This window comes from Oncorhynchus clarkii, chromosome 7 (assembly GCF_045791955.1).
Source record: "Oncorhynchus clarkii lewisi isolate Uvic-CL-2024 chromosome 7, UVic_Ocla_1.0, whole genome shotgun sequence".
In the NCBI taxonomy this organism is placed as follows: Eukaryota; Metazoa; Chordata; class Actinopteri; order Salmoniformes; family Salmonidae; genus Oncorhynchus; species Oncorhynchus clarkii.
Genome location: NC_092153.1, coordinates 44,065,564 through 44,087,908, shown reverse-complemented (window position 1 = coordinate 44,087,908; position 22,345 = coordinate 44,065,564). Strand labels below are relative to the sequence as shown.

At 40.9% G+C, this 22,345-nt stretch overlaps 1 protein-coding gene and 1 pseudogene across 1 annotated transcript; both read right to left on the bottom strand.

Moving 5' to 3' along the window:
• Positions 1 to 734: 734 nt before the first annotated feature.
• Positions 735 to 2,015, bottom strand: LOC139414262 (vasopressin V2 receptor-like). Its single transcript, XM_071162162.1, has 2 exons — positions 1,151 to 2,015; positions 735 to 940 (listed from the first exon to the last, which is right to left on the bottom strand). The coding sequence occupies exons 1-2, from the start codon at positions 2,013 to 2,015 to the stop codon at positions 735 to 737; spliced, it is 1,071 nt and encodes a 356-aa protein (XP_071018263.1).
• Positions 2,016 to 14,080: 12,065 nt separating this feature from the next.
• On the bottom strand, positions 14,081 to 20,916 carry LOC139412596 (CCA tRNA nucleotidyltransferase 1, mitochondrial-like; annotated as a pseudogene).
• Between the last annotated feature and the right edge of the window lie 1,429 nt (positions 20,917 to 22,345).

Sequence of the window (22,345 nt, the reverse complement as noted above, 5' to 3'; positions counted from 1 at the left end):
TCTGGTGCAGTCCATGAAGAGGAAATGCACGCAGTACTTAATGCAGCTGGTGGCCACATCAGATACTGACTGTTACTTTTGATTTTGACCCCCCTTTGTTCAGGGACACATTATTAAATTTATGTTAGTCACATGTCTCAGTTGTTGAATCTTGTTATGTTCATATAAATATTTACACATGTTAAGTTTGCTAAAAATAACCGCAGTTGACATTGAGAGGACGTTTCTTTTTTTGTTGCTGAGTTTATATCGGTCCCCTAATACAGGCCTCATGAAGGCCTGTATTAGTTTAACATAATATATATTTTTTAAATGCCTGCACTACAGACAGCTATTTTGGGCCTTTAATACAGGATTATGAAAGGCCCAGTGCACTACTTTTGTGGAGAAAAAAATACAATTTTCGAAAAAAAATGTGGCTATGCTACAGATGGCTATATTGGTCAGCTAATACAGGACTCGTAAAAGGCCCAGTGTGTGCGAATTTATTATTCTCAAAAATTATTCAAAAGGTTTTCTGATTTTTCAGGGGGTGCTGCAGCACCACTACTTCCCGCAGCTATGCTTAGTGAGCTGAATATTTAATATATGCTCTTTACATATATATACACCAAGCTCTATCAGCATTAATCATCTGTGTTTGCTAGGGATGGAGAAAAAGTGCGACACCAATCAGGCCCCCGAGGACTGGAGTTGCCCACCCCTGAGCCAGACTGAGCTCCTGTCAACTTGTTTCATCTGGAGTTAGAAAGGCTCTTGGAACTGTACCGCGAGCTAACCACAGTGGCGTCCTCTTGTATGGAGTCATTCATGTCCGACTGGCTAACACACACTAAAGCCACACGTATTTTGGGGCGCTTCCCACTGAAGAGCAGGTAGATGCAGGGGTTTGCACAGCTGTTCAGACTCGCCAGGAGCATCAGGATGGTGAAAGTTGCAGCTGAAATATATATCAAAAGATGTAAAACACTAAATATTATCTAAAGCATCCTAATGTATTTATATTCCTTAATACATATAGGAGGTGGCGCCAAAATGCCAAGTACATAAACTATAGTAAACATACATTGCAAGTAAAGTTGTAATGCAGGTATTAAAACGTGTGACAAAAGAAGGGATTTCTTAGATATACAGATTGAACAGCTCTTACTCTCAGTGGGTGCTTGGACATCCCAGACGGACCACAGCTGGACAGTGAAGAAAGGAGTCCAACAGATAATGTAGGCAAGAACAATGACCAAAGTCATCTTCACGGTCTTGATCCTGGCTTTGGACACCCCAGCAACGCTACTTGCCCTGGAGGGCAGCGGTTTGGCGAGAAATGTCGATACTTGTTGAGTTTTCATGTGAAAGTTGATTTGAACAGCTCGGCAAATACGCACCTGGCACACGATAACAGTTAAGATGGGCAAGACAAATATCACTAGAGTGGTCCAGGTCACGTAAGCTTTTAGCCCCCACGGTTTGATGAAGTCAGCCCAGCAGTCATAGACACCAGGCGCGATTTGAACTCGGGAGAAGATGAACACTTGAGGGAGACTCCCGATGAGGGATACAGACCAAGCAACGCACACAGGCACGTTCCAGCGCGCTCTCCGCCTCTGGAAAGTAACCATTGGATTACAGATTGCTTGATAGCGATCAATGGTCATCACTACAATCATGTAAGTGGAGGCAAACATGCCAACGACCTGCAGGTATTTCACCAGGCGGCACAAAACGTCAGGACCGAAGAATCTGTCCGTTACATCCCACATCAGCTGCGGACAAACTTGGAAAAATGTGACAACAAGGTCTGCCAGGCAAAGGTGAAAAACAAAGACGCGCATCCTCGACAGCTGCTTCCTCCTCTTCCACAGCACAAATAGCAGTCCAAAATTTAAGATTGCTCCACTGAAAAATATTATGCTTAAAAGGGCTATTTCAACTCGAGCCAAGCGTTCATCCCTGGACAAATTCTCGGCCAATTCCGTTTCCAAACTTCTATTACTAATATTTGGACTAAAGAAAGTCATACTTTGAAGCAAAATGTCAGTTTTACAGATAAAAACGAAAACAATTTGGCACGTACGTCCACAGGTAAAACATTGGCTAGTACAGTAAACATGAACCAAAATCTGCCTAAATGTATACAACTGAAATACACGTTTATGTAAATGTGCAATTGTTGAAAGTGTAGAGTAGAAAACGTAGACGCGGGAAAACTTTGGAGACGGATAGCACCACCACTGCGAATGAAGAGGAGCCGTGGCGGTGGCAAAGCATTTATATCTACGGATGCACCCCAAGAGGGAGGGGCTACCCTTCTGCACCTTTACAATAACCAAACGACGCCATAAATACATTCACATTTGAGTAATTTAGCAGACGCTCTTATGCAGAACGACTAACAGAAGTAAGTGCATAGATTTACATACCTTTTTTTTCCGTACTGGTCCCCCGTGGGAATCACCCTGGCGTTGCAAGCGCCATGCTCTACCAACTCAGCCATAAAAAAATATATAATGCAATACATCTGAAAATAATATAGGCTACCAGCACTAAGGATTCACTGCAAACATGCAGAAAAAGGCATGCATTAGTGTTCAAAAATTATTATGATGACTCATTTACTTGTGTAGGCTACACAGTAAATTGCATAGGGAGGTAAACTAAGAATTAAGAATAATATTTGTTCTAGTCAAACTTGGGATTTATTATTGTCACTAAAGTAACATCCTTTAGCTTGTAACTTTTTATACACCCGCTTTTTCCATAAAAAAAATAGTGATTCCTCGCGAAACCAGGACAAAGAAATGTCATTATGTTGGGATTTGTATGCAGAACCCTTTAGTTTCCCCACATTTTGTTACGTTAGAGCTTTACTCTAAAATGGATTAAATTCATGTTTTTCCTCAATCTCCACACAATACCCCATAATGACAAAGCGAAAACAGGTTTTTAGAAATGTTTGCAAATGTATTTAAAAATAAAAAAACAGAAATACCTTATTTACATAAGTATTCAGACCCTTCGCTATGAGACTGGAAATTGAGCTCAGATGCATCCTATTTCCATTGATCATCCTTGATGTTTCACCTGTGGTAAATTCAACTGATTGGACATGATTGGGAAAGGCACACACTGGTCCCACATTTGACAGTGCATGTCAGAGCCAAAACCAAGCCATGAGGTCGAAGGAATTGTCCGTAGAGACAGGATTGTGTCGAGGCACAGATCTGGGGAAGGGTACCAAAACATTTCTGCAGGATTGAAGGTCCCCAAGAACACAGTGGCCTCCATCATTCTTAAATGGAAGAAGTTTGGAACCACCAAGACTCTTCCTTAAGCTGTCTGCCCGGCCAAACTGAGAAATCAGGGGAGAAGGGCCTTGGTCAGAGAGGTGGCCAACAACCCGATGATCACTCTGACTGAACTCCAGAGTTCCTCTGCGGAGATGGGAGAACTTTCCAGAAGAACAACCACCTCTACAGCACTCCCCCAATCAGGCCTTTATGGTAGAGTGGCCATACGGAAGCCATTCCTCAGTAAAAGGCACATGACAACCCGCTTGGAGTTTGCCAAAAGGCACCTAATGGACTCTCAGACCATGAGAAACAAGATTCTCTGGTCTGATGAATCCAAGACTGAACTCTTTGGCCTGAATGCCAAGCGTCACGTCTGGAGGAAACCTGGCACCATTCCTACGGGGAAGCATCGTGGTGGCAGCATCATTCTGTGGGGATGTTTTTCAGCAGCAAGGACTGGGAGACTAGTCAGGATCGAGGGAAAGATGAACAGAGCAAAGTACAGAGAGATCCTTGATGAAAACCTGCTCCAAAGCTCTCAGGACCTCAGACTGGGGTGAAGGTTCACCTTCAAAGAGGACAACCACCCTAAGCACACAGCCAAGACAACACATGAGCGGCTTCAGAGCAAGTCTCTGAATGTCTTTGAGTGGCCCAGCCAGAGCCCAGACATGAACCAGATCAAACAACTCTGAGACCTGAAAATAGCTGTGCATCGACACTCCCCATCCAACCTGACAGAGATTGAGGATCTGCAGACAAGAAATGGGAAAAACTCTCCAAATACAGGTGTGCCAAGCTTGTAGCATCATACCCAAGAAGACTTGAGGTTGTAATCACTGCTAAAGGTGCTTCAACAAAGTACTGAGTAAAGGGTCTGAATACTTACGTAAATGTGATCGTTTTTTTGTTATAAATTTCAAAAAATTTAAAACACACACACACACACACATATTTGACTTTTGTAGCTAAAAGCATAATTTATAAATAATTAAAAAGTTGTCATATGTATGACATTTGATTTGGCATTACCCAGTGGCGATTTTAGCATGTAAATCTTTGTGGGGTAAAATAAACACACAAAAAACGATCTGCACTATAACAGTGACAAAAGTGTCCACAAACTGTTAGGGCCTACATAAAGCTGTCCCAACATCAGAGTCCCAACACAGCCACTGCTACACCTGTCTATCAGCGGAGCCTTGTCTGGCAGCGAAACAGTTCATTCAGCCTCATTTACTGACTTTTAAAAACATAGTTGATATGGCTGACTTGCTTAAACAAATGTGGTTTCTACTGACAATTGAGATGTACAGTACAAACTATTGCATAAGGGGACGACAAGTGGATAAGAGGCAATCCGTAATTTCGATTAAGACATCAATGAGCAAGGTAGGACGGACGTAGTCAATATAACTATTTGTTCAGCACTTTTGAAATGTACAGCAACATAATTCAGAACATGGGCTGTTCTTAGGGTGTTCTCCATGTACACCAAGTCAGAACAGTAGGATAAATAAAAGGGGGCATATAAGCAGACAATGAAAGCTTTTATAATATTCAATGATTACATTTCTAAAAAAAACAGTTTAAAGGCTACATGTGCACCACCAAGTCAGAACAGTCGGTGAAATTAAGAGGTGAAAATAGACCAAATGATTAGGGTGAGGCACATGGGCAACTAACAGCTTACTACACAACATACACTTGGTATTACTGTCTTAGTTACAGTATACATATCTCCCTGGCATATTAATAATTTATGCAGCAACATACGAGACAATTTTGGACTCACCTTGTTGTGCTGTGCTCACTTGAACAGGAAGGTGGTGAAGAGAAGGTCCTTCGTGGGAAAATGTTGTCATCAAACTGTCATCAAAGTCTGGTATTCTCTGGATTGATGGTGCTTTCAAGACAACTGGAAACTCGGGGGGGTGGGGGGCATAACCATGATGACATCAGTGATCTTTAGGTGGTAGCGCTAGACAGGCCTGGGCAACTCCAGTCCTCGGGGACCTGATTGGTGTCACACTTTTACCCCAGATCCAGCTAACACACCCAACTCCAATAATGAACTAAACATGATCTTCATTACAAAATGCAATTAGTTTAAATCAGGTGTGTTTGCTAGGGATGGGGAAAAGCATGACACCAATCATGCCCCCAAGGACTGGAATTTCCTAGGCCTGCTCTAGAAAGATGCCCGAGTTCCGAATTTACAATTCCTAGTTGGATGAAAGTTCAAAATGTATTTTTCCAGTCGTAGCTCATTTTTACCGAGGTCCCAGTTGTCTTGAACTCACTAAAGTCTGATTTCACAGTTCCGAGTTGTTGTTTTGAGCGCGGCACAAATCATGCTTCATTGGCCATGCTGTCAATGTTGAATGTATATAATTTTAAACTAGGAAAAGAGACCCTTAATATTAGACATAGGACCACAGCTACTCAACTGAATAGCAGGCTAATGATTGCTTTGCAATGCTTGCAGTTTGCCACTGATTCCTTCCAAACCACTCATTGTTGAATTTGTGATTTCTAACTTGTTGTGTAATGTTTATGTCCAATGGCCGATGAGCACAGATTTGTTTTATCTATAATTTCTCTTCATTATTTCGCTTCATACAGTTGAAGTCGGAAGTTTACATACCATAGCCAAATACATTTAAACTCAGTTTTTCACAATTCCTGACATTTAATCGTAGTAAAAATTCCTAAGTCTTAGGTCAGTTAGGATCACCACTTTATTTTAAGAATGTGAAATGTCATAATAATAGTAGAGAGAATAATTTATTTCAGATTTTATTTCTTTCATCACATTCCTAGTGGGTCAGAAGTTTACATGCACTCAATTACTATTTGGTAGCATTGCCTTTAAATTGTTTGACTTGGGTCAAACATTTCAGGTAGCCTTCCCATTCCTCCTGACAGAGCTGGTGTAACTGAGTCAGGTTTCTAGACCTCCATGTTCTCACACGCTTGTTCAGTTCTGCCCACAAACCTTCTACGAGATTGTGGTCAGGGCTTTGTGATGGCCACTCCAATACCTTGACTTTGTTGTCCTTAAGCCATTTTGCCACATCTTTGGAAGTATGCTTGGGGTCATCGTCCATTTGGAAGACCTATTTGCGACCAAGCTTTAACTGCTTGACTGATATCTTGAGATGTTGCTTCAATATATCCACATAATTTTGCTTCCTCATGAAGCCATCTATTTTGTGAAGTGCATCAGTCCCTCCTGCAGCAAAGCACCACCACAACATGACACTGCTACCCCCGTGCTTCACGGTTGGGATGGTGTTCTTTGGCTTGCAAGCCTCCCCCTTTTCCTCCAAACATAATGATGGTCATTATGGCCAAACAGTTCTATTTTTGTGTCATCAGACCAGAGGACATTTCTCCAAAAAGTACAATCTTTGTCCCCAAACCGTAGTCTGGCTTTTTTATGGCAGTTTTGAAGCAGGGGCTTCTTACTTGCTGAGCGGCCTTTCAGGTTATGTCGATATAGGACTCGTTTTACTGTGGATATAGATACTTTTGTACCTGTTTCCTCCAGCATCTTCACAACGTCCTTTGCTGTTGTTCTGGGATTGATTTGCACTTTTTGCACCAAAGTACGTTCATCTCTAGGAGACAGAACATATCTCCTTCCTGAGCGGTATGGCGGCTGCGTCGTCCCATGGTGTTTATACTTGCATACTATTGTTTGCAATGATGAACATGGTACCTTCAGGCATTTGGAAATTGCTCCCAAGGATGAACCAGACTTGTGTAGGTATACCATTTTTTTCTGAGGTCTTGGCTGATTTTTTTTGATTTCCCATGATGTCAAGCAAAGAGGCACTGAGTTTGAAGGTAGGCCTTGAAATACATCCACCTCCTATTGACTCAAATGATGTCAATTAGCCTATCAGAAGCTTCTAATGCCATGACATAATATTCCAAGCTGTGTATTGGCACAGTCAACTTAGTGTATGTTAACTTCTGACCCACTGGAATTGTGATACAGTGAAATAATCTATCAGTAAACAATCGTTGGAAAATTACTTGTCATGCACATAGTAGATATCCTAACTGACTTGCCAAAACTATAACAAGAAATGTGTGGAGTGGTTGAAAAACGAGTTTTAATGACTCCCACCTATGTGTATGTAAACTTCCAATTTCAACTGTATGACAAGGATTAAAAAGGATTTGCCAGTAGATTGTCAACTTGATTCATGATGACTGCTAGCTAAGATTTTGAAAGTATGATGTTGACATGTCCAATCAAAGCTACTGTAGATATGTGATTTGACGTCATTTTATCTGTGGCCAATGACCTTGAGCCTTCTTGGATGGCCACTTCTAATATACAGTGCCTTGCGAAAGTATTCGGCCCCCTTGAACTTTGCGACCTTTTGCCACATTTCAGGCTTCAAACATAAAGATTTAAAACTGTATTTTTTTGTGAAGAATCAACAACTAGTGGGACACAATCATGAAGTGGAATGACATTTATTGGATATTTCAAACTTTTTTAACAAATCAAAAACTGAAAAATTGGGCGTGCAAAATTATTCAGCCCCTTTACTTTCAGTGCAGCAAACTCTCTCCAGAAGTTCAGTGAGGATCTCTGAATGATCCAATGTTGACCTAAATGACTAATGATGATAAATACAATCCACCTGTGTGTAATCAAGTCTTCGTATAAATGCACCTGCACTGTTATAGTCTCAGAGGTCCGTTAAAAGCGCAGAGAGCATCATGAAGAACAAGGAACACACCAGGCAGGTCCGAGATACTGTTGTGAAGAAGTTTAAAGCTGGATTTGGATACAAAAAGATTTCCCAAGCTTTAAACATCCCAAGGAGCACTGTGCAAGCGATAATATTGAAATGGAAGGAGTATCAGACCACTGCAAATCTACCAAGACCTGGCCGTCCCTCTAAACTTTCAGCTCATACAAGGAGAAGACTGATCAGAGATGCAGCCAAGAGGCCCATGATCACTCTGGATGAACTGCAGAGATCTACAGCTGAGGTGGGAGACTCTGTCCATAGGACAACAATCAGTCGTATATTGCACAAATCTGGCCTTTATGGAAGAGTGGCAAGAAGAAAGCCATTTCTTAAAGATATCCATAAAAAGTGTTGTTTAAAGTTTGCCACAAGCCACCTGGGAGACACACCAAACATGTGGAAGAAGGTGCTCTGGTCAGATGAAACCAAAATTGAACTTTTTGGCAACAATGCAAAACGTTATGTTTGGCGTAAAAGCAACACAGCTGAACACACCATCCCCACTGTCAAACATGGTGGTGGCAGCATCGTGGTTTGGGCCTGCTTTTCTTCAGCAGGGACAGGGAAGATGGTTAAAATTGATGGGAAGATGGATGGAGCCAAATACAGGACCATTCTGGAAGAAAACCTGATGGAGTCTGCAAAAGACCTGAGACTGGGATGGAGATTTGTCTTCCAACAAGACAATGATCCAAAACATAAAGCAAAATCTACAATGGAATGGTTCAAAAATAAACATATCCAGGTGTTAGAATGGCCAAGTCAAAGTCCAGACCTGAATCCAATCGAGAATCTGTGGAAAGAACTGAAAACTGCTGTTCACAAATGCTCTCCATCCAACCTCACTGAGCTCGAGCTGTTTTGCAAGGAGGAATGGGAAAAAAATTCAGTCTCTCGATGTGCAAAACCATTACAGCTGTAATCGCAGCAAAAGGTGGCGCTACAAAGTATTAACTTAAGGGGGCTGAATAATTTTGCACGCCCAATTTTTCAGTTTTTGATTTGTTAAAAAAGTTTGAAATATCCAATAAATGTCGTTCCACTTCATGATTGTGTCCCACTTGTTGTTGATTCTTCACAAAAAAATACAGTTTTATATCTTTATGTTTGAAGCCTGAAATGTGGCAAAAGGTCGCAAAGTTCAAGGGGGCCGAATACTTTCGCAAGGCACTGTAACTCTATGGCAGCACCCAAGGGGCTTGAATTTTATAGCTCTACCCTTAAACTTGGCGGAGAGGTACTGTTCCCATGAGTGACAAAACACTGAGCCAATCACAGCGCAACGCACTGTCTTTTCTGCTGGCTTGCTCCACCACCACAGAAAGCACTGAGTTAGGCTGAAACACCTGCATTTTGGAGCTACCTTACTAAAAAAATAAAAAATTAAATTAAAAAAAAGAGACCATGTTTGTATGCGGCTTTATTAACACAATGATATATATTTTTTTGTTTGCAAACGAATGTGACATGTATTAATGCCGAAATAACATGCAAAACCGGAAATCCCTGAATGACCAGTTGACACTGGCCTTATCAAGGCCTCATTTAAGACGCCATAATGTTTCATCTGTAGGCAGTGCTTAATTTGAGGATAGGATCCGGCACCTATCAGATTTGACTTTGTTTGTTCCGGCACCTATTTGCCCGGATCTGGTACCTCTCGCGGCATGATTTATTAATTGTTTAACTGTTCGCACTATAGACATTCTAATAAAAGCGATCAGTGTTAAATCAAGTTGCCTCCTTGTTATTTCTCCTGCCCCCAGAAAGACCATTGTGTAAAAGCGTGGTGATCCTTCTGTGTAATCATCCTATACTGTTACACTAATTCCAGACCTTCTCTCTTATTTGTACATAGGAGGTTATGGGGAGTGGTGGTCAGCTAGTGAAGAGGTCCCTATGTAATCACGTCACTTAGGCTAGTCATTTCCCTACTGAATTTTAATCGTGGGAAAGTAAAAAATATATATATTTTTTACATGAATAAGAAAAGGCAATCGATTTTGATGACAATTTTCAAGTCCAAAAACCTAGAGAAAGATGGTGAATCAAACTCGGAACGAGACAGAAAACTGTCAGTGCCAGAGGAGAGGAGTACGGGGCAAACTGTTCCTGATGGCGATGCTTTAGCTAGCAGCGATACTGATCCCGGCAGTGTATCACCACTGGCACCTCCACTAACTAGTAAGCCTACTAGCGAGTCAGACTCGGAGGGAGACGGGAAGCTGGGGGGCAGTGCATTCACCGACAAAGTGCTCTGAGCAGGTGCAATTTGCAGTTCAACAACAAACAAAGGTATAACCCCTGGCTTGTCAAGCAGAATTCAGAGTTGGGTTGTACAACATGCAAAAAGGTAGGGAGTTTAGGTCTAGAAACGACTGGAGAGATTAAAGTAGCAAAAGAGTGGGTGGAATGTACGGTAATTTAACATCACATGCCATAGGCGTAAACAAACAACAAAAAGCCCTCCGAAAAAAAGTTTTTTTAAACATGCCCGAACCAAGGCACATTTGGTGGCAGCAAGCCTTTTAGACAAGGTAAAAGAGGACACCCAGGTTATAGTTAACACTCCAAATGAAAAAATATACTCTACAGCCAGTCTTCCAGACAGCCTTAGGAGGCTAAACATCACAGCCACAGGCCCGCTCATGGCTTTGTGTAAGAAATTGACTCTCATGAGTTAAATGGACTTGACATGGTGAGAGTCAATGTGGGAGGTTTTGGAAACTAAGGTAGGATTTTTTTCTTTACAAACTTGTTCTGTACTGTGAAGGTAATTTGAATATGTGCTTCATATTATCACATAGGCAGGATGCCTATATATTCTCATGTGTGTGTTCTGCTGCAGCCGACATTGATTTATGTTATTTGAAGTTATATTGTGATTTGTTCTACTGCTACATTGAGGTCTTACAATTATATGAAATGTGTGTCTTGTAAGCCCCACAGCTGAGTATGTGTGTATATGCATATGGCATTTTTTCCCCCAGTGTCGTCTAAAAATGTTGCTGTACATTCATGTCTAGAAAATCAGACTAAGAAATGTGGACTTATATATATATATATATACTATATACTAAAGTATGTGTGCATACTGCAGTAACGTCTAAAATGCTTTGAATTAAATCAGCACCTTGTAGAGTGCTGTCTGTTTCCCCACCATGGATAGCCTACTTGGCTGTTTACTCTGTCTGCCACGCTGCTACGTTGTTTGACAAAATGTATTTCTCATTGTGTTCTGGTACCTCAGAGACCCCAGGATAACCCCCCTCTTCTCAAGCTCACTGTGTTCCGGGACCTCCCGATTTGACAAATTAAGCACTGTATGTAGGTGCTACAAAGCAAACATTTGCGTCATCTGAAACTTCACCGCTTGCTCTGTAATATCAGTAGCATTTTGATTTCATTAACACATTCATTCATGAATATAGAAAAATATAAACATGCATATTGAAAATATACCTTTGTTTTTTATTTGACAATTTTTTTATATGCAGTGGGGAGAACAAGTATTTGATACACTGCCGATTTTGCAGGTTTTCCAACTTACAAAGCATGTAGAGGTCTGTAATTTTTTATCATAGGTACACTTCAACTGTGAGAGACAGAATCTAAACAAAAATCCCGAAAATCACATTGTATGATTTTTAAGTAATTAATTTGCATTTTATTGCATGACATAAGTATTTGATCACCTACCAACCAGTAAGAATTCCGGCTCTCATAGACCTGTTAGTTTTTCTTTAAGAAGACCTCCTGTTCTCCACTCATTACCTGTATTAACTGCACCTGTTTGAACTCGTTACCTGTATAAAAGACCTGTCCACATACTCAACACCTGTCCACATACTCAATCAAACAGACTCCAACCTCTCCACAATGGCCAAGACCAGAGAGCTGTGTAAGGATATCAGAGATAAAATTGTAGACCTGCACAAGGCTGGGATGGGCTACAGGACAATAGGCAAGCAGCTTGGTGAGACTATTGTTATTAGGAAATGGAAGAAGTTCAAGATGATGGTCAATCACCCTCAGTCTGGGGCTCCATGCAAGATCTCACCTCGTGGGGCATCAATGATCATGAGGAAGGTGAGGGATCAGCCCAGAACTACACGGCAGGACCTGGTCAATGACCTGAAGAGAGCTGGGACCATAGTTTCAAAGAAAACCATTAGTAACACACTACGCCGTCATGGATTAAAATCCTGCAGCGCATGCAAGGTCCCCCTGCTCAAGCCAGCGCATGTCCAGGCCCGTCTGAAGTTTGCCAATGACCATCTGGATGATCCAGAGGAGGAAAGGGAGAAGGTCATGTGGTCTGATGAGACCAAAATAGAGCTTTTTGGTCTAAACTCCACTCGCCGTGTTTGGAGGAAGAAGGATGAGTACAACCCTAAGAACACCATCCCAACCGTGAAGCATGGAGGTGGAAACATCATTCTTGGGGATGCTTTTCTGCACAGGGGACAGGACGACTGCACCGTATTGAGGGGAGGATGGATGGGGCCATATATCGCGAGATCTTGGCCAACAACCTCCTTCCCTCAGTAAGAGCATTGAAGATGGGTCGTGGCTGGGTCTTCCAGCATGACAACGACCCGAAACACACAGCCAGGGCAACTAAGGAGTGGCTCCGTAAGAAGCATCTCAAGGTCCCGGAGTGGCCTAGCCAGTCTCCAGACCTGAACCCAATAGATCATCTTTGGAGGGAGCTGAAAGTCCTTATTGCCCAGCGACAGCCCCAAAACCTGAAGGATCTGGAGAAGGTCTGTATGGAGGAGTGGGCCAAAATCCCTGCTGCAGTGTGTGTAAACCTGGTCAAGAACTACAGGAAACGTATGATCTCTGTAATTGCAAACAAAGGTTTCTGTACCAAATATTAAGTTCTGCTTTTCTGATGTATCAAATACTTATGTCATGCAATAAAATGCAAATAAATTACTTAAAAATCATACAATGTGATTTTCTGTATTTTTGTTATAGATTCCGTCTCTCACAGTTGAAGTGTACCTATGATAAAAAATTACAGACCTCTACATGCTTTGTAAGTTGGAAAACCTGCAAAATCGGCAGTGTATCAAATACTTGTTCTCCTCACTGTATATATTGTAGACCATAATATACTCTGCAGGCAATTCAAAGTTCCAGAGTGGGATCTCTGCTACTTCTAGAGTTATAATCCCGTTTGTAAGCATTAAAAGCAGAGTGAATGTTAAAATGGATTCTAAATGGTTGCGTTTGCTGGTAATTTGGTTACATTGCCTACTATGCCATTTTCTCTGTATATAATTTATCATAACTCTAACAGTATCAGAGATCTCACGCTGGAACTTTGTAATTCCATAACGGTAAAGCCAAAATGCAAAAAATATGCCAACTTTGATTCATTATTTCTCATTTTTGTTTTTAGATACAAATGTCAAATATATGTCAACAATTCTTCCTAAATCATGGTGTTTTTTTGTCCTGGTTTCATGAGGAATCACCCAAAACCTTCATTAAATAGCCTAAATATTTCACCGGAGAAACCACACTATACACAAGCTGCTTTCACCCTCAAGCCATTTGATGAGTCATTCTCAAAACAAAATGGAAAATTCCTGGATTAACGTTGTTTTTTTTCGCCCCACAAAGACCGCCTTGCTGAGATATGATTATGGGCCATTTAAACCAATCCCACATTACTCATTAGACTTTCGTTGCTCTAATCTCACCAAGCACCATTTGAGAATTGGCAAACTATCCAGTTTTCAGTTACTCTTATTGACTGAATCCAAAACTAAACACCAGATTGCCCAATCTCAAAGGCATTTCAGGACAGGCAATATACAAATGGTCCCGGTATCTATACTGCCACAGATGCTGAGAGATTGCAGTGGCTCTGGTTGATTACAAACTAAAAAAAAATGTCATAGACAGCTGTTTAGCTGAGAGCACAATATCCAAACTCTATGTGCTGCACTGGGATAAATTAGTTCATTTCAACGCTGTAAAAAAAAAAAAAGTAGGGTTTGCTCTCTCATTCTCATATCCAACACTCAAAGATGTGTGTGGGGGTAACGCCTGATGGTTGCAGACGTTTACAGTTCTGTGAACCAGTGCAATCAACAGATTTCAGTCAGCAGAAGGGCCGTGCACACACACACTCAGCCCCTTCCAGCCCTGCACACGCTGGGATCATGTCTTTTTGACATGACTAAGCAGCTCGGCTTTGTTCATCTCTTTTTTCCACATGTCTCGTAGGTTCTGTAGGATAGTGCCAATCTCCTTGCCAGAGGTGATGCCCATCTTCCTCAAGTCGTGCCTACTCGCGGGGAAGCGAGGAGTGGACCATCTGCTCATCTCTGCCAGTAACTTGTCCTCACCCTGGTACTTAAGCAGCTGACACACTTTGCTTTGAGCATCCACCTCTCAACTCTGCAAACAATATACATAAAATGATCTACTAGACCATGTGCTGCTGTCAGGTTAGGCCCTCCATGGCAAACTCATTTCCAAAAGGACACCATCTTGACAGTCATAAAATTCTAAATATAGTTAGTATCATTACATCAACTCATTTTGTTATGCAATGGCTGTGCTTACATCTATGATATAGTCAGTGTAGGGCTTCATGCTGTCTGGATCTTCCTGCGATTTATGGAGGTCTCGTCTGTGTTTGACCAGGAAGTCATGGGCTTGGGAGAATGGTCCTTCACGTGCTGCCAGACCCGCATCATCTCCTCCACGTCGCCCTCTGCAGGTAAACCTGGGAATAAAAGCATAACTCTTACACAACTATAATTATGGGACTATCTAAAAAAAAAAAAGACTATGCTCTAGCTGAGAACATTTCTAGTGATCTGTCACCATGAGGACCTAAACACAGTGCTTTGAGGTTTGCTTTACGTAATTGGTTGCATGACTCCTACATGCATACTTTAGGGTTTAGTTTGGATTTAGTCAGTAAGACTCATTGTAAACTGGATAGTTTGCCAATTATCAATGGTGCTTGGTGAGATTAGAGCAATGAAAGGCTGATGATTAATGTGGGATTGGTTTAACTGTTCCATAATCATATCTCAGAAAGGTGGTCTTCTTTGACCAATGTATGGGGAGAAAGGTGGTCTCCCCACACCAATGTATGGGGAGAAAGGTGGTCTCCCCACACCAATGTATGGGGAGAAAGGTGGTCTCCCCACACCAATGTATGGGGAGAAAGGTGGTCTCCCCACACCAATGTATGGGGAGAAAGGTGGTCTCCCCACACCAATGTATGGGGAGAAAGGTGGTCTCCCCACACCAATGTATGGGGAGGAAAAAAAAGTTCATCCAGATATTTTCTATTTTGTTTTGAGAATGACACATCAAATGGCTTTAGGTTGAAAGCAGCTTGTGTCGCGTGTTTTCTCCGATTGAACATTTAGGCTATTTAATAATGCTGAGCGAATAACCAAAATTTAAAAGGGAGGTTTTGGTTATTAAACAACTAATTGACCGAAGTCGGTTCAATTACTTGAATTGCATTTATTTTTTTAATTTTTTTTTGTAAACTCTCTAGAGAAATTAAATCTTTCACGAGAAATCAAGTCCAACTTTGTGGGGTGCTGGGCTGAAGGGAGATGTCATTAAGCAAATATTCAACCTAGTTCAGCGCAGAAACGTGGTAATGAACGAAAATTACCATAATCCATTGCACCTGTTTCGACAAAGATGGATATAATTTTACGCCTGCCTTGTAAGATACACACAGACCACATGAGAGAGGAATGTACACAACACAATGATATAAGCAAGGGATAGACACAGTTTATGAAAGTATGCCTTATCTACTTTGAAGAACTAGTAAAATGGTTTGTAAAACAGCTCTGCAGCATGCAACGAGTTCATAGGCCTAGCTAAATTGGATGACTAAAGACAGTACAGTATGTGGAGCACGAGAACATTGTCTGGCTGCTACTGCCTGAGCAGAGATAAGATGTCACATAAAGACTAGGTTATATACACAACTGAAATATTGTATTATTTCATAGTAGTTTCCCATTTTATATTGATATCTACCCAATGTGGACCTGACAGAGACCATGGAATATTTTCAATGTTTTGGTAATTGAAAATTCACTATTTTTGACTTTGGAATTTCTATAAAAAAAGTCATAATGCATTTAATGTATATATATATATATATATATATATATATATATATATATATATATATATATATATATATATATATTATTTTTATTATTTTAAGTTACCGAAATCGAAAATAAATAATCTAACCGAAACGACCTCAAAAGGCACTAATTACTCAGCACTACTATAATGGTTTTGGGTGATTCCTCACAAAACCAGGACATAAAAAGGCCAGGCTGTTTTGGAACTTTAAATACATTTCCTCCATAAAAATGGTCATTTTGAGTAAGGATTGTTGATATATTTGACATCTCCCCATACCATATATCCTAGGAAACAGGGCTTTCTACTTCACCTATGTACTGAGCCAGGCCCAGCTCATACATGACCTCTAGTGAGTGAGCAGCATGGGTGTCTAACACCATCTTCTTCAACTCAATCCAGATGCGCTCCCCTGATATGGCTTCTAGACCACGGGCGTTCTCCCTGATAGCCTCCAGGGGTGCAGGGTCATGTTCCCCTGCCTTGACTGACACTGACCATAAAACCTGGGGGCAGACCGGTAGATATTGACAAGGACAAAAACGCCATACAGAAACACTCACATACTAAAGTTGAATTTGTTAATTGCTATAGCCAAGTCCAACATTAACACCTGTCCCATTTACACCCCAGACAACTCTGGATTCACTGAAATATCGTAATATTCAAATCAAATTTATTGGTCACATACATGTGTTTAGCAGATGTTATTGCGGGTGTAGCGAAATGCTTGTGTTTCTAGCTCCGACAGTGCTGTAATATCTAACAAGTAATATTTAACAGTTTCACAACATATACCCAAAATACATGTAAGTCTAAGTAAGGAATGGATTAAGAATATACACATATGTCAGAGCGGCATTGGACTAAGATACAGTGGTGTAGTATAGAATACAGTTTATACATATGAGTAATGCAAGATATGGAGACATTATTAAAGTGGCTAGTGTTTCATTTCCTTAAAGTGGCCAGTGATTCCTAATCTATGTCTATAGGCAGCAGCCTCTGATGTGCTGGAGATGGCTGGTTAACAGTCAGTGGTGTAGTATAGAATAAAATACAGTATGTATAGCTGAAGTCAGAAGTTTACATACACCTTAGCCAAATACATTTAAACTTAGTTTTTCACAATTCCTGACATTTAATCCTAGTAAAAATGCCCTATCATTTAGTCAGTTAGGATCACCACTTTATTTAGTATTTTATATTTCAGCTTTTATTTCTTTCATCACATTCCCAGTGGGTCAGAAGTTTACATACACTCAATTAATACTTGCTAGCACTGCCTTTAAATTGTTAAACTTTGGTCAAACGTTTCGGGTAGCCTTCCACAAGCTTCCCACAATAAGTTGGGTGAATTTTGTTGGCCCATTCCTCCTGACAGAGCTGGTGTAACTGAGTCAGGTTTGTAGGCTTCCATGCTCGCACACACTTTTTCAGTTCTGTCCACAAATGTTCTATAGGATTGAGGTCATGGCTTTGTGATGGCCACTCCAAAAGTATTCTTGGTGTCATTGTCCATTTGGAAGACCCATTTGAGACCAAGCTTTAACTTCCTGACTGATGTCTTGAGATGTTGCCTCAATATATCCATATCATTTTCCTGCCTCATGATGCCATCTATTTTGTAAAGTGCACCAGTCCCTCCTGCAGCAAAGCACCCCCCACAACATGATTTTGCCACCCCCGTGCTTCACAGTTGGGATGGTATTCTTCGGCTTGCAAGTCTCCCCCTTTTTCCTCCAAACATAACGATGGTCATTATGGCCAAACAGTTCTATTTTTGTGTCATCAGAGCAGAGGACATTTCTCCAAAAAGTACAATCTTTGTCCCCATGTGCATTTGCAAACAGTGGCTTCTTCCTTGCTGAGCGACCTTTCAGGTTATGTCGATATAGGACTCGTTTTACTGTGGATATAGATACTTTTGTACCTGCTTCCTCCAGAATCTTCACAAGGTCCTTTGCTGTTGTTCTGATAATTTTCACTTTTTGCACCAAAGTACGTTCATCTCTAGGAGACAGAACGCGTCTCCTTCCTGAGCGGTATGACAGCTGCATGGTTCCATGGTGTTTATACTTGAGTACTGTTGTTTGTACAGATGAACGTGGTACCTTCAGGCATTTGGAAATTGCTCCTAAGGATGAACCAGACATGTGGAGGTCTCCAATTTTTTTCTGAGGTCTTGGCTGATTTCTTTTGATTTTCCCATGATGTCAAGCAAAGAGGCACTGCGTTTGAAGGTAGGCCTTGAAATACATCCACAGGTACACCTCTTATTGACTCAAATGATGTAAATTAGCCCATCAGAAGCTTCTAAAGCCATGACATCATTTTCTGGAATTTTCCAAACTTTTTAAAGGCACAGTCAACTTAGTGTATGTAAACTTCTAACCCACTGGATATGTGATACAGTGAATTAAGTGAAATAATCTGTCTGTAAACAATTGTTGGAAAAATGACTTGTGTCATGCACAAAGTAGATGTCCTAACCGACTTGCCAAAACTATAGTTTGTTAACAAAAAAAATGTAGAGTGGTTGAAAAACGAGTTTTAACGACTCCAACCTAAGTGTATGTAAACTTCAGACTTCAACTGTATGTGGTGCCAAACTGGATCAGAACATCTACTGCTTTCTCAGCCAGGCAGGAGACCGCTTCCTGTTGTAGATGAGCAACCCAGAACTGTATCAGTGTGTTTGCCCCAAAAAGCATCTTGCTTCAATCAGTTTACTTTAGTTCAGAATAAAAATGAACTGTATTTTAACAGCAATGGTTCCAACCTAGACTTGTTTTCAACAATAATTTCTACAGCGAAATGTACAGTAGGCCTGAATTTTTCATCTTCAGCTGTACTGTTTCTTAGGGTTGCACTATCAGTAGCTAGCTAGGTTGCTTTGGCTAATGTTAGTTATTAGCTGTGTAACGTCACAAGGCCAGGGGATTGTTTGAAAGAGGATCTCACATCTACTACTATTGGAGATGGAGTACTCCCTTATTTCTGCTTACAGTATCATCATCACCTGTTATAAAATGACAACAATGCCTTGTTGGCTGACTTACTTTCCACTGTCGAAGCACTGTTTTCTGAAGCATTCTGCCCTGTTCTGAAAGAACTCCCTGTGTTTACCGTCATGTTGTGCCTGGATGTTTGATCAGGACGTGTCATTTTATTAATTGGTTCGTTTTGAGAGACTCATTACTAAGCACTTCCCCACACAAAACACATTGCGGGTGCTCCTCGTTATTTCTCAAAGTTTGTATGAAAGAGCAGCATGTGGGTCGCGGAGTGAACTTCAAGAAAACTGCAGAAAAAAAGATCCGGTAAACTGCAAAGCACACAGGCATCTTCCCCCTTACCTCTCCCACTCGCGCAGCTGTCAAACTGAGCAGAGACCGCTGCTAAGCAGAGAGCGCACTGAACCGAGAGCGCAGTTGCACTTGGCCAAATCAATTCCAGTAATTAATTAAATATTATACATTAACTTCGCGACCCTCCATTAACAGGTCCGCAAACCAAACTTTCAGAAACGCTTATATAGAATCCAATCTAACCCCGTTTGGACAGAAATCAAACCAGAGATGTTTTTTGATTTTCTAATGTCAAGTTTGACATTAACGCCAGAAGAGGTGAATATATATACTATAAACACACCTAAAAACATGGAGAGGTCTCTATGGCGAGGTCTCTACGTCTTTCTGCCAGTCTGTAAGTGAACATCCACCTGCAGTGTGGTCGCCTCAAAGTTCTCATTGTGAAGCTAGAGATGAAAAGACAAATGTGTTTTAAAGGCATACACACCTCCTGTACAGCATAATTTGCACTACAATGACTGTAGTGTGAAAGTAATTATTCCCATCATAGCAAAATCATAGTGTAAAAAGAAAGGTCGCTAGTGAAAGGCAACATCACTTTATTTTACAACAGCAGTCTTACATCCTGTATCTTTAATTGGATTGTAAAAGCAGGGAATATTTGTGTATAGCTGGTCAAACTTCATAGTAATCTTGAGATGCGCTTACTCGGGCAGTGATGGTCCCATGCTTCTCCCATTTATTGTTGATCCTCCTGATCCCTGCAGTCTGGAACATGCTCTTCATATCCTCTGGTGTTGCCATGGTCACAAGTCCACATCCTCTGGCCGTTTCCCAGACGAGGTCCCGCACTGCACCCCCTGCTATCCTCAGCTCAAACTTGTACTTCTCAAAGAGCTCTATGGAGAAAGACAGACATGCCTAAATACATAAGTTGATCAGATCTATACTGTTGACATGCATTGGCCCCTGCATCACCCAATTATAATTACAAAAAAGTAGACACTGATTAATACATTCGGATCCAAACCTGCTTCTCAAGTCCTGGCCTCATCACTAATTAGAGAATAAAAAAACTACTTGAGAGGATCAACTTCTGAACAGTGCTACGAATGAATTTGCATGCCACAGACCTTGAAAGGCAGTTATGAATATCTAGACTTTGATCCAGATAAATTGGTTGGTAGCTAGCTAAGTAAAAGTTGATGAGAATGTGATAGAGTAGACCTGGCTTCTGCTCTCACCTGCTATTCCATTCAGTCAATCACTGAATAAGGACTGTACCTCTGTAGTCTTCAGCTGCATTGTAAGGAGACTTCTGAAACTCGAAGTGAGACGAACTCTGCTAATCACCACAGGATTCAGGATTCTCCCCCACATCTAGATGATGTTGAGCAGAGGGACTGTTAGCTATAGCTAGCTGTGATGTGCAGTGGCAATGAATGAACTAACGTTAGTGGTGGTTGCAACACACATTCTGCTAATGTTAGATAACCCTAGTGACCAAGCAACTACCATTTCATTACAGCTAGTAGCTAGCCTCCAGATATGGATTCCGTGTTTTTCATATAACCAGGTTCCGCTAGCTACTAACTGAAGCAAGCATATTGGCTCATGTGAGCGAAATATATATATATATATATATATATATATATATATATAGAAAATAAATAACAAGTAAATCTGGTAAAGTATACTTATATCGTCATGCAGTTGGGTATAAATTTAATGTGAACTGACCAACAAAATATGAAGAATTTCACTACTTTGGGAGTCTTAGAAACATTCCCATACCATGCTTATTCAACAGCAGGAAGTGTGCTTTCACAACAAGAGCTCGCTGACCAATGAGAGTGCATTTCGTCGTAAAAAAGGGCGGGGTAAAGTAGAACAACGTGAGATGTCACGCAAACATTTGCATGAACTGTTACTTTGTTGTACACTTTTGTGTTCTCGGTTTGTTACTTTGTTACGACTTTTGGGCAGTCTCTACCTAAGCCTAACATTTCCCCCAAACGAAATACTTAATGTCATAATTCCACTTGTCAGCTAATTTTGACTGCGCTATACACAGATTAACAGAGACTGGAAATATATGGTTGATGACGCTTACATTGATTCATTAGATCATTCTGAAATATATCAAACTTCATCAGAGAGATAAGTGTTGCTTGCGCAGTATGCCGAAACTTTTGCAGTACTAGAACATGAAAAACGGTTCGGTACTATAGTCTGTGTACTTTCGTTACTTCTGTCAAATGTGTCCACGTCATCTACTGATTGGGAGAGGATCAAGTATGTTGGTGCGTTCAAGATTACTGGAAACTCTGAAAAATATGAGGTCGTGATGTCAGTGATCTTCAGGTCAGAAAGTCCCGAGTTGGAATTCCGAGTTGGATGACCGTTCAAAACGATTTTTCCCAGTTGGAGTTTGTTTTTTTCCCCCGAGTTTACAGTTGTCTTGAACGCAGTGAAGTCGGAATTTAGAGATTTCTGAGTTCCCAGTTGTTTTGAAAGTGGCATGTCTATCAGTGCAGCAAATGCCCCCCTTATAGTGTGAGAGCACCATACCTGCTCTCCACTGATGCCTCGTTCAAAACTACGTGCTACTTCTATACAAATGATGTTGAATAGTACAATAAAATAAGTCCCAAATAATAAATCCCAAATGGAAGGGAAATAGATTATATTCAGATGAAATCAGCCAAAACAAGCTCAATAAATCAATGCATGCACACACTCCTATTAAATATGAATTAAACTGTATTATGAATAGGCCTAGGCTACGTCTTTATTTTCCCAGTTTATC

Coding starts and splice junctions, on each gene's coding strand:
- LOC139414262 (XM_071162162.1), bottom strand. CDS start 2,015: ATGACTTTCTTTAGTCCAAATATTAGTAATAGAAGTTTGGAAACGGAA. Junction 941..1,150: donor TGTCCAAGCACCCACTGAGA/GTAAGAGCTGTT, acceptor TATATATTTCAG/CTGCAACTTTCACCATCCTG.